Source organism: Panonychus citri, unplaced genomic scaffold (assembly GCF_014898815.1).
Source record: "Panonychus citri isolate SS breed McGregor unplaced genomic scaffold, ASM1489881v1 Contig00099, whole genome shotgun sequence".
Taxonomy (NCBI): Eukaryota; Metazoa; Arthropoda; class Arachnida; order Trombidiformes; family Tetranychidae; genus Panonychus; species Panonychus citri.
This window is the reverse complement of record NW_026515504.1, coordinates 399,500-413,026: the sequence shown is the minus strand read 5'-3', so window position 1 is coordinate 413,026 and position 13,527 is coordinate 399,500. Positions and strand designations below refer to the sequence as shown.

Genomic DNA, 13,527 nt, shown 5'->3' with positions numbered 1-13,527 from the left:
TTTCACAACAATTTATGAATTTCCATCTTCATATTCATGTTACCTTATGATGTGATTTTTATTCAATACTCTCAAATGGGTGAAACTTGAATGTTCAGTTATCCTGTTCATCCTTCATCTCTCTCTCTCTCTCTCTCTCTCATCGTCCTCCCACTTCTTGCAAATGTTTTTTCTTCTCTTCCCCTTATCCCTTGGTTACTTCCTCCATGATGATCATGATGATGATGATGATCATCATCTTCTTCATCTTCTTTTCTCACCATAATCATCATTGTCACTCCAACTCTTTTCCCATGGTGATTCCCAGTTCTCTTTCAACCTTTTTCATACTTGATTTCTATCTACTTTTCCTCAACCGGATATCATTATCATTGTATCCAAATACCAGCAACTGTATCATCATAAGATTGTTTTCACTTTTTCCTGGTTTACACTCTGATTGGTTATCATTATCATTTTCCACCCTGAAATTCATGATACTCATTTCTATCCAATATATAAATCCACTATTTTCATTCACATTGAAAGAAAAATTTCATTTCTAACTCATTCTTACAAATATTAACTAAATTAAGGTTATCACACTATTTTTTCACCATCAAATTCACCAATTTATCTAATCAGCATTTAGCTTTTATCATCATAATTATGAAACTGACCGATAATAAATTGTATCTAAGTCACTCCCATTGAATTTTTATATGAAAGGAAATGAATCTTCATGAAATCTTTTCATTGAATTACCAATACCTTATCATTGTAGAGACCAAGTTTCAGATGTAACGATGATTAAGTTGATTGTTGATGATGATGATTGTAATTTTCTAATGATGAAAAATGTTTCCATAATAAATCAGGAATCATTATTTCTAATAGCAAACAATTTGTGTTCATATTGTTTGATTAACTGATTGAACTTTATCTACACCTTGTTGACCATTTAATTTAATTCCAATTGGAGCCAACAAGAAATGACCAAACCTATTAGATTAAATTGAGGTTATTCCAATTCCAATTCCAATTCCTGATTCTTTCAGAGATTCTAACCAAACAGAAATATCAATTAACCCCTCAGTAGATTTTGATAAAATTGTTGAGATTAATTCATCTCAAATGAATGAACTTCACTCTTGAAATTGACTCTGAAAATCCTCATGAAATTTGATTCATTAACGTTTCAATAATTGATTGATATAATTACCGATAATCATGAGACTCAACATTTATGGGAAAAGATAAATAAATAAAATGATCATGAATATTGATTAAGAAAAGTTCTGGTGACTGAATAAATATCATGGTTATTGGGTGAAATTTGATTAAATTTGAAACACTTTTTTTTTGCTATAAAAGTATTAATAATATTAGTAATTCTCATTTTTCCTATCATGATTATTATCATTAATTTAATTTAGTGTTGATTAATAAAGTCCATTAGTTAATGATTATCATGTTAATCATGTTAAAAATTAAGGAAACAGAAGCTTAATCAAGCTAAAATTATGAGTACGAAAGTAAATATTAATTAATCAACTTTTTTTTCCTGGTTAATTTTATTTTCCCAATGAGAAATGAGCTGAACAATAATATTAGTTGAACAATGAACTTTTTTTGTGGCTCATGTCAGATTGAAACAATTGAAAATGATTAACTCAGCAAGTTTATCATGATGCTATTTGTTACCACCATGGATTTTAAATTGAAATGTCATGATAAAAGGTTAATTCAGAATCAGATATTTTTATCTATTCAATAATAACTCATTACCCATTGTTATCCAATGATATTTCGTGATGTTGTCAACAGATTAACATGGTAATTTGTTTGCAATTTACTTGATTGTTGATTAATCAGATTTTGTTCATTGGTCTGATATAATTTTTTTTTTCGTCACCTTGATTGTTTATCAGCTTAAAATACACAATGAAATAGGAAGTGAAATTTTTTTTCACCTTCTACTGTTTGTCTCATGAAAGAAATACATGAACAACAATCAACACTCAATTTAATTTCATTGGAAATTGAATCAAGTAACAATTGAATTTTTTTCTCTATCTCTCTCCAAAGGAACTGAATTGTTACCAAAAATTAGAAAAGAATGAAAAAAAAAGTTCCAAACACGGAAACTCATCTTCCTTTTCACTTTCTTCCCCTTCTCTCTCTCTCTCTCTCTCTCTCTCTCTCTCTCTCTCTCTCTCTTTGTATCATGTGTTCAGGGATTTTCAGTGTAAGCTCAGTTTTTTATTATCTCACTATGAACCTACTAATGGATTCTAAATTGCTTACTAATCAGAAGTAATTTCATTTCAATTGTTTTTTTTCAAATTAGTCAACTCATTTTAATTGAATATAACCAAGATGCTTATGGATACTAATGATCATGATACTTGGAGTGATAATAATGCTGATAATTTGGAGACAATGAGTTCATTAGTCTTCATCTAGTTATCTACAGCTCTCATGGAATAAATTTTATTATTAGGATGATCATTTTGATCAATCGAATTGTAATACATGATATTTAATTGATTTGATAATGCAATCATAACTGATAACTTACTATTCAGACTCTGACTAGTAATACAATGAGACAATTCAGTCTTTATCTGATTTCATTTCATAGATCTATCGATGATTCTTCACCATGAATTGTCATTGACTCAATGAAAGATTTCATGATTTGAAGATGTATGAATGATACAAGATTCTTCAGTTTCGAAATTCTTTTCGACTGTAGAGAAGAAAAATGATTGATTGACTGATTTTCATTTAATTCTCTCATCAGTTCATTTCAATGTTTAATATGTCATAATGATCATCCTACCATGTAAGAAGAGAGAAGAAAGAGAGAGAACTATGAGAGTTCTATAATTTCCATTTCAGACGTTCATAATGCTACCATGAGAAGAAAGAAAGAAAGAGAGAGAGCATAAGAAATTATTCTATTCTTTTTCAGTTATTATGCAATATTCTTAGTATTAGAAATTTGAGTGATAAAGATTCTATCCTGATCTTCATTTTGTAAATGTTCAACTTCGTTGTTTTTGGAGAAAAAAGTTTAGAAAAAATTCAAATGTTCTATCTTCTGAATTCATCATGAAATTCAAGCAGTAGAATGAGTGTGAGTAAGTGAGTAAGAGAGAGAGAGAGAGAGAGAGAGAGAGAGAGAGAATGATAATAGAAGGTGAAATGATCTTGGAGTGAACAGTTTGAATGAAGAAAAAAGCGTAAAACTATTGTTATTATTCAAAGGGAATCAAATCTGTTAGAGGAACAATTTAAATTCAAATTATGTAAATTATTCTCAACAAGAAGATGAATAAAAGGAGAAGATGAGAGAAAATAAGAAGAAGATGATGTGTAACAGGGAGAAAGTTGAGTGAGAGATTTTTTTCCCACCTCTCTTATCTTCCTCTTCTTCCTCATCCTTTCCCACATCATTTAATATATACATTGAAATGAAGTTTCAACCGTTATCATGAAGATAATAATCATCACCAGAATGCTGAATATATAATAATGTATTAATAGTGCTAAAGATTCAGTATGGTGGGTGAGAGAAAGTGGATCATGGTGGTTATATTATCATTTCAATGATATTTTATTAGGGTTTTTGTTTTTTTTCCTACAAGGTAAACATTAAAATTTGTGAAACATTTGAAGCTTCAATTATCATGACAAAAAAAATTCGTTTCATTTCAGATTCATCGTCATGATTATCATGCTTATTATCACCATCATTATCATCTGTATCTCTATCAGTTGTTTCCCATCATCTCATATATTACAAAGATTGAAGTTTGTTTTCACCACAACGATAATTTCTCATTAATCATAATCAATAAGAACATGATGATTTCATATTCAATATGAATTCAAATTTTTATTCTTGGATTCTGATTGATTTACTAATGAGAGATAACATGAATCTTATGGAAGAATCATCAAACATTGCTCAATTTTTTTATCTCTCTGGGTTGGTGAATAGTACCATGATGATATTGGTAGGAAATTGAGTAGAATTCATGAAAAAAAAGAGAAAGGAAAATATGAGGTAAACTTGTTTTTCTCATTTGAAATTCTGAACTATCTCAAGTCTCCCTGCTGAGATAACCATGGAATCTTTTTTATTCCCCAAGAATTGAAAGAGAGAGGGAGAGAAAAAATTCCAAGGTGTTATTCCAATTACAGGGTGTAAGATTCACTCAATCTGATGCTCATGATGTTCCAGTGGAAAGGGAAAAAAATGATGCTCAGTAAACTGGAAAGAGACTGAAAGTGTATCATCAACTTAAGATTGAAAAACCAAGGGTATGTTTATATAAATACAAGGGAATAAGAAAATTTCATGATGAAGGGAAAAAAAGTTCAGTTAAAATGTGGATTAACATGAATGGTGAATGCATGAAGTGCAATTAGTTAAATTGTGCATACAATTTAATGTGTTCAAAGAGATTAAGATGATTAAGAAAAGGACAAAATCTGAATACTAAATACAAACACACATACACACAAATAATACTAACCTTTGAGTTAATTTTCCTGATTGAATAAATTGTTAAGCTGATTACTAATAATATTGTTGCATTTAATTGTCTCCATTAGTTAATAGTTAAAATCATTGATATTTAGATAAAGCTAATAATTAACAGATTTGTATGAAAGTTTCATTCATTGGATTTGGGTGGTAATACAAATTAACCTGAAATGATCATCAACTAATGATTAATTTCTTAGCTTTGTTAATTAAAGTGATGTTGATTAACGTAAATATTGGGTGTGGACTTGAGTGTCTATCTTGTAGTTGGTTGTGTCCACTCTTGTTGGATAATTGTATCCCACCCAAACGTTGACCATGAGGAGGTAAAAGTGTCTCAAACCCTACAATTATCACCACAATTTAGACAATTATGGTTAATCAATTTTTATGGGTTAACTTTTTTTCTTTCTCGTTCTTGACCATTGTCATTAGATGGTGAAGATTTCAAAGTGGTTATAAGTAATGCACATATCCAGACTCTCGAGAACGGGTCATTAACTATTCGAGAGGTGACCAAGGAAGATGCTGGTCATTATATGTGCCAAGCAATGAATGGAATCGGTCCTGGAGCAAGTATGGTGGTCCGAGTTACAGTTTCAGGCAAGTGACCGGTCAATTCATTGGTAGAATTGATTAACTAATCATGAAATTATCATCTCTTTTACTCTCTTACAGTTGCTGCTCACTTTGAGAAAAAGTTTGAAACTCATTCAGTAAAATTGGGCGATGATGTTACCATACGTTGTGTTGCTATCGGTGAAAAAGGTGAGACTGGAACTGAACAATTTTCACCAAAATGATTGAAATGATTGATCTTCAGTTAATTAGATTCTACTTACATGATAAACATCCATATTCTGTTGAACAATTTTTCAGATAAAATTCTTGAAATTCTCAAACTTTTTATCTGATAAACTTATTCCAATTGAATTTAGTAACATGATTGAAGCTGAATTATTATATTTTTTTTATTCCTATTGAATTTCAGGTTGGAAAGATTTGATATCATGATTTTTTTTACTTTCAACTCGAAAATAACTCGAAATCTGATTAGATTGACACTTATACATTTCCTAAATCAATCAGTTAATTTGATTATCTGGGAAGTTTCAGGGGGAAAATCAACAGGTTGATAATAGACTTCTCATCTTGAACTTTTCATGGTGAATTCTGAGAAATAGATACACACATATGTTCAAATAAGAAAATATGAAATAATAATTCTGACTACATTTTGATGAACTCTATTCAAATTTTGCTCATTTTTATCCGTTGATATTCAAGGTTATACATTAGGTTAATGAATTTTAACTTGAGAGTTCATAATCTGGGTGACCTTGCATGATAATATTCGTGCTCGGTATGATTGGAACTCTAGAAAAAATTGAATGGAATATGAAAATTCAGCAAGAAAACTGGGTTCTGATAAGATTACAGTTGCTCTCTCATGATTATCCAAGTTCATGTTACATGGAATATAAACTTTCACACCTTATAATAAAATTCACATGGGAATTGGAACCTTTCAAGATGAAGACAACGACGATAAAAAATAGGAAAAAAGAAAAAGATATGATCATCAAGATGAAATGTCGACGGGTTCAATGGAAACTCAATCATGTTCAGATTCTTAGTCTATCAGAAAAAAAAAATCTGGAACTTTTTTTCCTCCGAAAACTTTGGATTTTTTTTCTAAACCCAATTTTTCTTGAGAAAATCCTACCATCATTATCGTCTCTCCTCCACGTACTCGAATCTCACCTTTTTTTCTTAATTTCTATCAAAAGTTTCTCTCTATTTCTCTTATCATGAATTTCAAGATATTATTGAAAATTTGGAAACCATGAGGTCTCAGGAAAAAAAATAACAGGGTAACATTAAGAGTCACCTTTACATTAGAAGTTTTTGATTGATGAGATTCAAGTGGCTGTTGATGGTTCATATGAACATTCATGAACAACAATATTGTTCATGAAAAACATTACACGATCTCAGGGAATGAAAAAGATACTGAATATGATAAACAGCAAGAAAGTAAAAAAAGTTCCAAAAACAATAAAAAAAAATAAGTTCTTGTTTCTTATGAACTAAGGTTCCTCCGGATAATCATGAAAATTGAGAATGAACTTCTGAACAACTGTAGCATTTACATCTTGACCATTTTATTTGATAAACTTTCACGAGATATTAAACTAACAATAAGATCTGCCAATGAACTTTTTGGGAAAATCTTGATTATCCCTGAAGATGAAAATCAACAGCCCAATTAATTTATCCCCTAATTGCAATTTAGTATAATCAAAATGCTCATCAAATTTTTATTATTATTTAGATATCAGGATAACATGGACTCGTGACAGGAAACTAATTACTCCGACTACTGAGCCAAGGTAAGAATAAGTTGAAAAATTCAAAAGTTGAAACTTTTTTTCACCGTCTTGCCTGAATGCCATGATAATTATTATAGTAATCATGATAACCCTTATAAAAATAATGATAATTATCTTCTATGTAAAGAAATGAATCAAATTTAATATCATCCTTTTAATGTTGACCATTACATTTATTATTATTCAGATAATCTTGTTAATGATATGAAATTTGCTTCATGATGAAGATTCAGATAATTCTGATGATGATAATGATGAGGGTAATCAGTGAAATATCATTAAGTAACATTATATCAATAATATAAACCTTTACCCAGAATTTTTGTCTTCCTTTTACTTTCATCTCTTTACCATGAAACCTCAGAATCATCAGAATCACCATCATTACAATCAACATCTCTCTCTCTCTCTCTCTCTCTCTCTCTCTCTCTCTGCTCCTTTTCAATCTGAAATGAACTTTGAGATGAACTCGATGTAAAGGTGAAAAATAGAATAGCTTGAGATTGAAAATTCTCAGAGAAAAATGTTCATTGGAAAAGATTCTGAGGTCAAATTTATATACTGAGAACTTTTTCTCTCATTTTTTCTTTAGTATCCCGAATAATTTATCATCCTAATCTTAATCTTTCTTATCCTCTCATCTACTTAAGTATTAATAGTTTTCGCTTCAACTGTTTACTCTCTTGATCTTTCAGCTCATTTCGATAACTCAATTTCAAAATTCAATTCGAACTCAATCTCTACAACATTTTATTTCTTGTTTTGTTCTCAATCTCCAATTGTTTATTTATTTCCTTGACCACAACATTGATGTTACCTTTTTGTATTAATGGTCATCATTACCATTATTATTGTATGTAGAAAATGATTCTGATGAGATTAATATCTAGCTAACTAGATTAAATTTACCTTCGTTTTCATGATACTTTTGTAATTTGGTAAAAATTTACTTCTTTTAATCGAGTTCATCAATTCATCTGATAGATAATTAGATGATGTTAATATTTAATATCCAATTTCGATCATCTGAAATGAACTTTTATTTCCTCTTAAAAAATATCATGAATTAAACTTCAGTACCAGAAAGAATATGAAAATAATTCAATAAAAATCAAAGATTCAATCAAGTGTATCAAAATATGCATGTGAACACTTCTCAGTTGTATCATGGTAATTTTCACAATGAGAAGAATAACTTTTGTAATTGAATATTTCTCTCTCTCTCTCTCTTTCTGTCTCATGAATTTCAGGTACATCTTTGAACAGATAGAAAAAAGTGACAAAACTGAATCGATATTCAAAATAAGAGCAACGGAAAGAGGTGATTCCGCTTTGTTTACCTGTCATGGTGAAAATAATTATGGTAAAGATAACAGTAATTTTCAAATTGTTGTTCAAGGTGAGTAATCATTTATCACATGGTGTTAACATTTATCCTACTCTGTTGGGTTCGTGTCAGAAAATTCATAAACACTGAACATTCCCATTGAACATTAGATGAACTCTCGATAATAATGATGATAACAAATATATTTGTCAAATATAATTCCCTGTTCACCTCGATTCCCAATCCACCATGAGAATATGTATATATATGAATAACCATGTAATGATTTCACTTCAACATTGATCTCATGTTGAGATTATTTTTATTATTCACTTTGATTTATCAATAGAATCTTGATCTTGGTGTTTGATTCAATGATAATTATCAATTTGAATCAATTATTTTCTCATTTCACTCAATGTTTTCTCATTTCAGAATTTTGTTATCACCTTTAAATCAAGATAAATTCCCATTTATTGAATAAACAACAGCAAGAATTTTCTTATTCAAATATTCAAATAAATATCCTCAGTCTCTCAGGTATTAAGTTATTTTTCCTGTCTCACTTTTCAATAAGAACCATGTTATTTTCCAGTCGCTACCCTGACGATGATAATTCAGAAAATATTTCAACAGGGAGGATGAAAAAAGTCACAAGTATATGAGAAAAAGATCCATCAGATTGAAAGGGTTGATTCCCATGTAATCATTTCCATGAGAGAAAAAAAAACCAAGAAATATTCAGTTGAAATATCTAGATAATAACGATAATATTAAGAACCACAAATTATAAGTGTATTCAACGAGAGAAACTGAATCAACTGAACATCAATCATGATTGAATGAAAAGTGAATGGAGAAAGCAAAAAAGTTTCCATGACAATGACATTTTACTATTATTATCATGATTGGAGTGATAAAATTATCTCCCAATTGATTTGCACAGTTAATTACACTTAACCTTCCCTATCAAAGTGGATTAAAAGTGATACAAGATTAATTTGAAAGGGTCACTTGAGATGAAACACTGAATTCATGAGTAAATTTTCAACTTTAAATTCATCTTGTTGTTAACATGGGAAATTCAATCTCATGGTGATAAAACTTTTACACCAAAGTGAAAAGTTATCATATGTTTGTCTCTCTCTCTCTCTCTCTCTGTTTAATAATTGATCTGAAATTTTTTAATCCTATCAAATGAACTCAATCCTCCTTCCTACCCATGTGAACAAATTAATTATCCTTGATGATGTGTATAACACTTATCACCACTGATCAGTTCATTTTGTATCATGAATAATTCTGAGAGAGAAAAGGAAAAGGTGAGAGACTGTAAATCCTCACTAGAGATTTAAACAGAGATAATGTAACAAAATGTTGAGAGTTTGTTGTAGTGTTGAGGTGGAAAAACTTTTTTTCCAAAGTTACTTTCAATGTTTATCATACATATCTCCCATGGAAATGCTTCATGGTTCAGTCATCGTACGAACTTGAGCAAGTGAATCTTGAATTTTCTTGTTGAATTTTTTTCCCTCATGAAGATAACCTACATTTTTATATCTCGCTCCATGTTTACCTTGAGGTTTCATCTATTTTACATATGAAAATAATACAAATTAATCTACTAGAAAGGGAAAATTTTGAAACATAATAAGTTACATATTATTATGAACTCTTGAGGTTTCAATTGATAGAGACAAGTTTTCATATCTGTCAATTGGATTGATACATTGAAGACTCGATCATCATGATCCAAGTACATCAACTGTGAGTGTAATCTCATGATAAGTGTGAAAAAAAAATCACTCATCATTTCATTGACCAATTGTTTCATTCTCAATATTAACTAAATTATTGACACTTATTAGATGGTATTATCATTGGATTTTGATTGTTATGTTCAACATTCAGCTCAGAATAGTAACCAATCAATAATAATGGAAGAAGAGAAAGACTTTCAAGAGATTTATCTTCATATTTTTGTCCTTTTCATCTTTTTCTCTGTTCTAATCATCATCATCTTGCTCATCTTTTCCTCTTTCTTTCTGTCTTTCTTTCTTACCATTCATTGTGATGATTCAATAGCCTCAAGGATAAACTTGATTGGTTGAATTTGATCGTTAGTTTTGTTGAAGAAAAAAAAAGTTCTGGACTCAAGGTTCATTCCAGTATAAATATAAGCCAATCATCTTGATGTTCACCAATGGATTATACCCTGAGGGGTTTTTCTTTATCTTATCTCATCATCATCATCATCATCTCTCTTTCTCATGAAGTAAAACTTTGATTTACCTTTTTCCTTTTTAATTCAGTTGAATAAATATATATATCTGAATGATGAAGGAAACGGAAATTAAAAGACAATAATTGTATCATTATTATCAAAGATAATCTTATGAGTATTCAGATGTGAACTGAAAAGATTTGTGATTATCTGGACGATCTTTATCCCTTTTGCTTTTTCCAGAATAAAAATTCTGATTAATCAGATTGGTGATATTATTGTATCATCATGAGAAACAATAGAGACAATAGAAAACGAAAATGATAACATGGGAAGAACATGTTAAGAAAAGTTAATATCATTACTTTATATATATGAGAAAATGAAAGATCCTCTCGGACTATGGTCATAAAAGTAAATTGTTCCCAATCAGATGGACAATAAACATATTCTTGGTCAATAATATCATTGATAATAATAATAGGATTCAATTGTTTACCATTCAATTGATGATAATACACTAAATCAGTTGGGGTTTTAAAGGTTAACTGAATTAGATTTTCATCATTTAGTTTAATCATCAACATGATCTCGGTCATTTAATTACACAAAGTAAAACCAATAACATTAAAGACAAGAGTGACCAAAGAGTTATATTAACTTTAATCAGTATTTTCACCTTATAATAATTGTATTACAAATTTTAATTGTCAACTGCTATTATTTTATTGTCCAGAACCACCGGATTGTCCAGTTGATATTAAAACTGAAGAGATTGGAAGCCGCTCATTTGCCTTAACCTGGACACATCCTTTTAACGGTAATTCACCGATAACTGGTTACCTGTTGGAATATAAATTAGCGAATAATTTTTACACTCAACTTGGAAATGGTAAAGGGATAATCAAGGAGATTATCTCACCTACAGGAATTAATCATATCGTTAAAGGTTTAGAACCACAGACAACTTATCTTATCACATTGAGTTCACAAAATATTTTCGGTATTTCAACTGATTGTTTACCTGTAAGTGTTACAACTGAAGGTGAACCTCCGTCGGCTCACCTCGAGATGTTAAAGTTGTACCAATTTCGTCAACAAGTTTACAGATTAACTGGAGACCTCCATTGACCACAGAGCAAAATGGTCCAATTTTGGGCTATTATGTCGGCTATCGGCAGCAGCGATCATCATCACCTGATGAATTTTCATATAAAACTATTGAAGCGAAATCAATTTCATCATCATCTCAATCATCTTCATCATTGTCCATATCATTATCACCATCTTCACCAGTAACTCCATCATCACCAATCAATTCCGATGATAAATATATCGAGGAAACCTGTCAGATTAATGGACTCCGAAAGCTAACCCGTTACCTGATAATTGTCCAAGCTTATAATAAAAAGGGCGCTGGTCCACCATCAGATCAAATTGAGGCTCAAACTCTCGAGTTTGGTTAGTAGTAATTTTAAGCTTGACCCTTGGTCAATTTTCAATTTTTTTTCTCTCTCTTTTATCAAAATAATGATGAAAAGGGAAAAAAATTATTCTTTCCATGTTGAAAATCATCAATACACTTGAACACAATGTAAATCAATTAGATTATCATTTATGAAACTAGAATCTAAATCAATCATTATTAAATTATTACGATAATCATCAAGAAATTATCATTAACAGTTAAGTGTTTATATGTGTGTGGTTAATCAAATTGTTGAATCAAATTAACATTCAAAAAAGGATAATCACAATCTCATTAATCTTAATTACCATTGGCATTATTTTTATATATTATTCAGTTAAAGGGGATAATTAATTGACTAAGAAAGTTTGATTAACATACATTCATAGACTTAATCAATTAATGTTATTAAAAAAAATAAGGTTACATTATAATCATAATAACATAATGATAATTGATTTATTGGATTAGCTATTTAAATGATTGATTGTAGCTCATTATATTTAATCAACAATAACTTTTTTTTTTTTGATTAAATCTCATCTTAATAATCTTAATTCACTTCAATGAGGGATAATTAAATTGTGTATCTTGTTTCGTATGGATATTATATTTTTAGTATTGAGCTAAATGGTTGGATTACATTTAATAATAGTATAGCTAATTATTAACTTTTAATTGTTGTTTAATTGCTTTACCAGATCCACCCGATGCTCCAATCTTGAAGGTTTCATCAACAACACTTAATTCAGTTATACTTTCATGGGATATTATTGATGATTCAATTCCGCAGGATCCAATGTCGGGTTATATTGTTTACTATAAGGTCGAGAAAGGTGATTGGGAAGAGATACCAATTTATGCTGATAAATTGCGTTACACCGTCAAGAATTTGGCCTGTGGAAAGCGATATCAGTTTTACATAATTCCATTCAACTCGGCGGGTAAGTTTATCATGATAATCGACCAGGGGAAAAGTTATCAGCACTTGGATCATATTTAACTGTTAAATGGCTCTGATGGTTAGTCTTTTTTTTATAGCGTTCAGTTGAGATGAGAGAGATAATTTCTCTCAGAGTATTTAATGGTTTTCAGAATTTTATCGAAATCAATCAATTATATTGTTAATATTAAGATGATGAAGGTATTTTCTTTTTCTCGATACGTTTTCTTTTCTTTCAAGTTCAATGAGTGTCGTCGTCCATTAAGAAATCAAAAGGAAATGACTGATGATAATGATAAACATGGGAGGTGGTTCATGGCATAGGTGGTGGAGTTGATGGGTTATGGTGGTGTGGAAAGACTTGATAGTAATAATGAAAAGTAATAGTTTATGTATTATCACCAGAGAGTTTCCTTAGTTTTCTCAGGTTGACTTTTTGTTTGCTTTGAGATTTTCTATTTGAAATAAGAAGAGGAAGAGAGAGAGAGAGATGGAAAAGTCTTTTCTTTTTCTTTCTTTGCCTCTCAACAATTTTTGTACGTGTTCTGAATCAACGTGAGTACTGGGAAAGGACGAGGTTTGAATAATAAGAAAGAGACATGGGAACAACAAACATGATAATCATCAGAATCTTG

General features: G+C 29.9%; 1 protein-coding gene across 1 annotated transcript in view; it reads left to right on the top strand.

The window, feature by feature from the left end:
- LOC128388425 (cell adhesion molecule DSCAM-like) overlaps positions 1-13,527 on the top strand; it is a 55,990-nt gene that overhangs the window by 18,546 nt on the left and 23,917 nt on the right. The window contains 7 exon segments of the mRNA XM_053347815.1: positions 4,973-5,140; positions 5,216-5,305; positions 6,873-6,930; positions 8,181-8,329; positions 11,218-11,541; positions 11,544-11,942; positions 12,651-12,893. Coding sequence (XP_053203790.1) covers positions 4,973-5,140; positions 5,216-5,305; positions 6,873-6,930; positions 8,181-8,329; positions 11,218-11,541; positions 11,544-11,942; positions 12,651-12,893 — 1,431 coding nt within the window.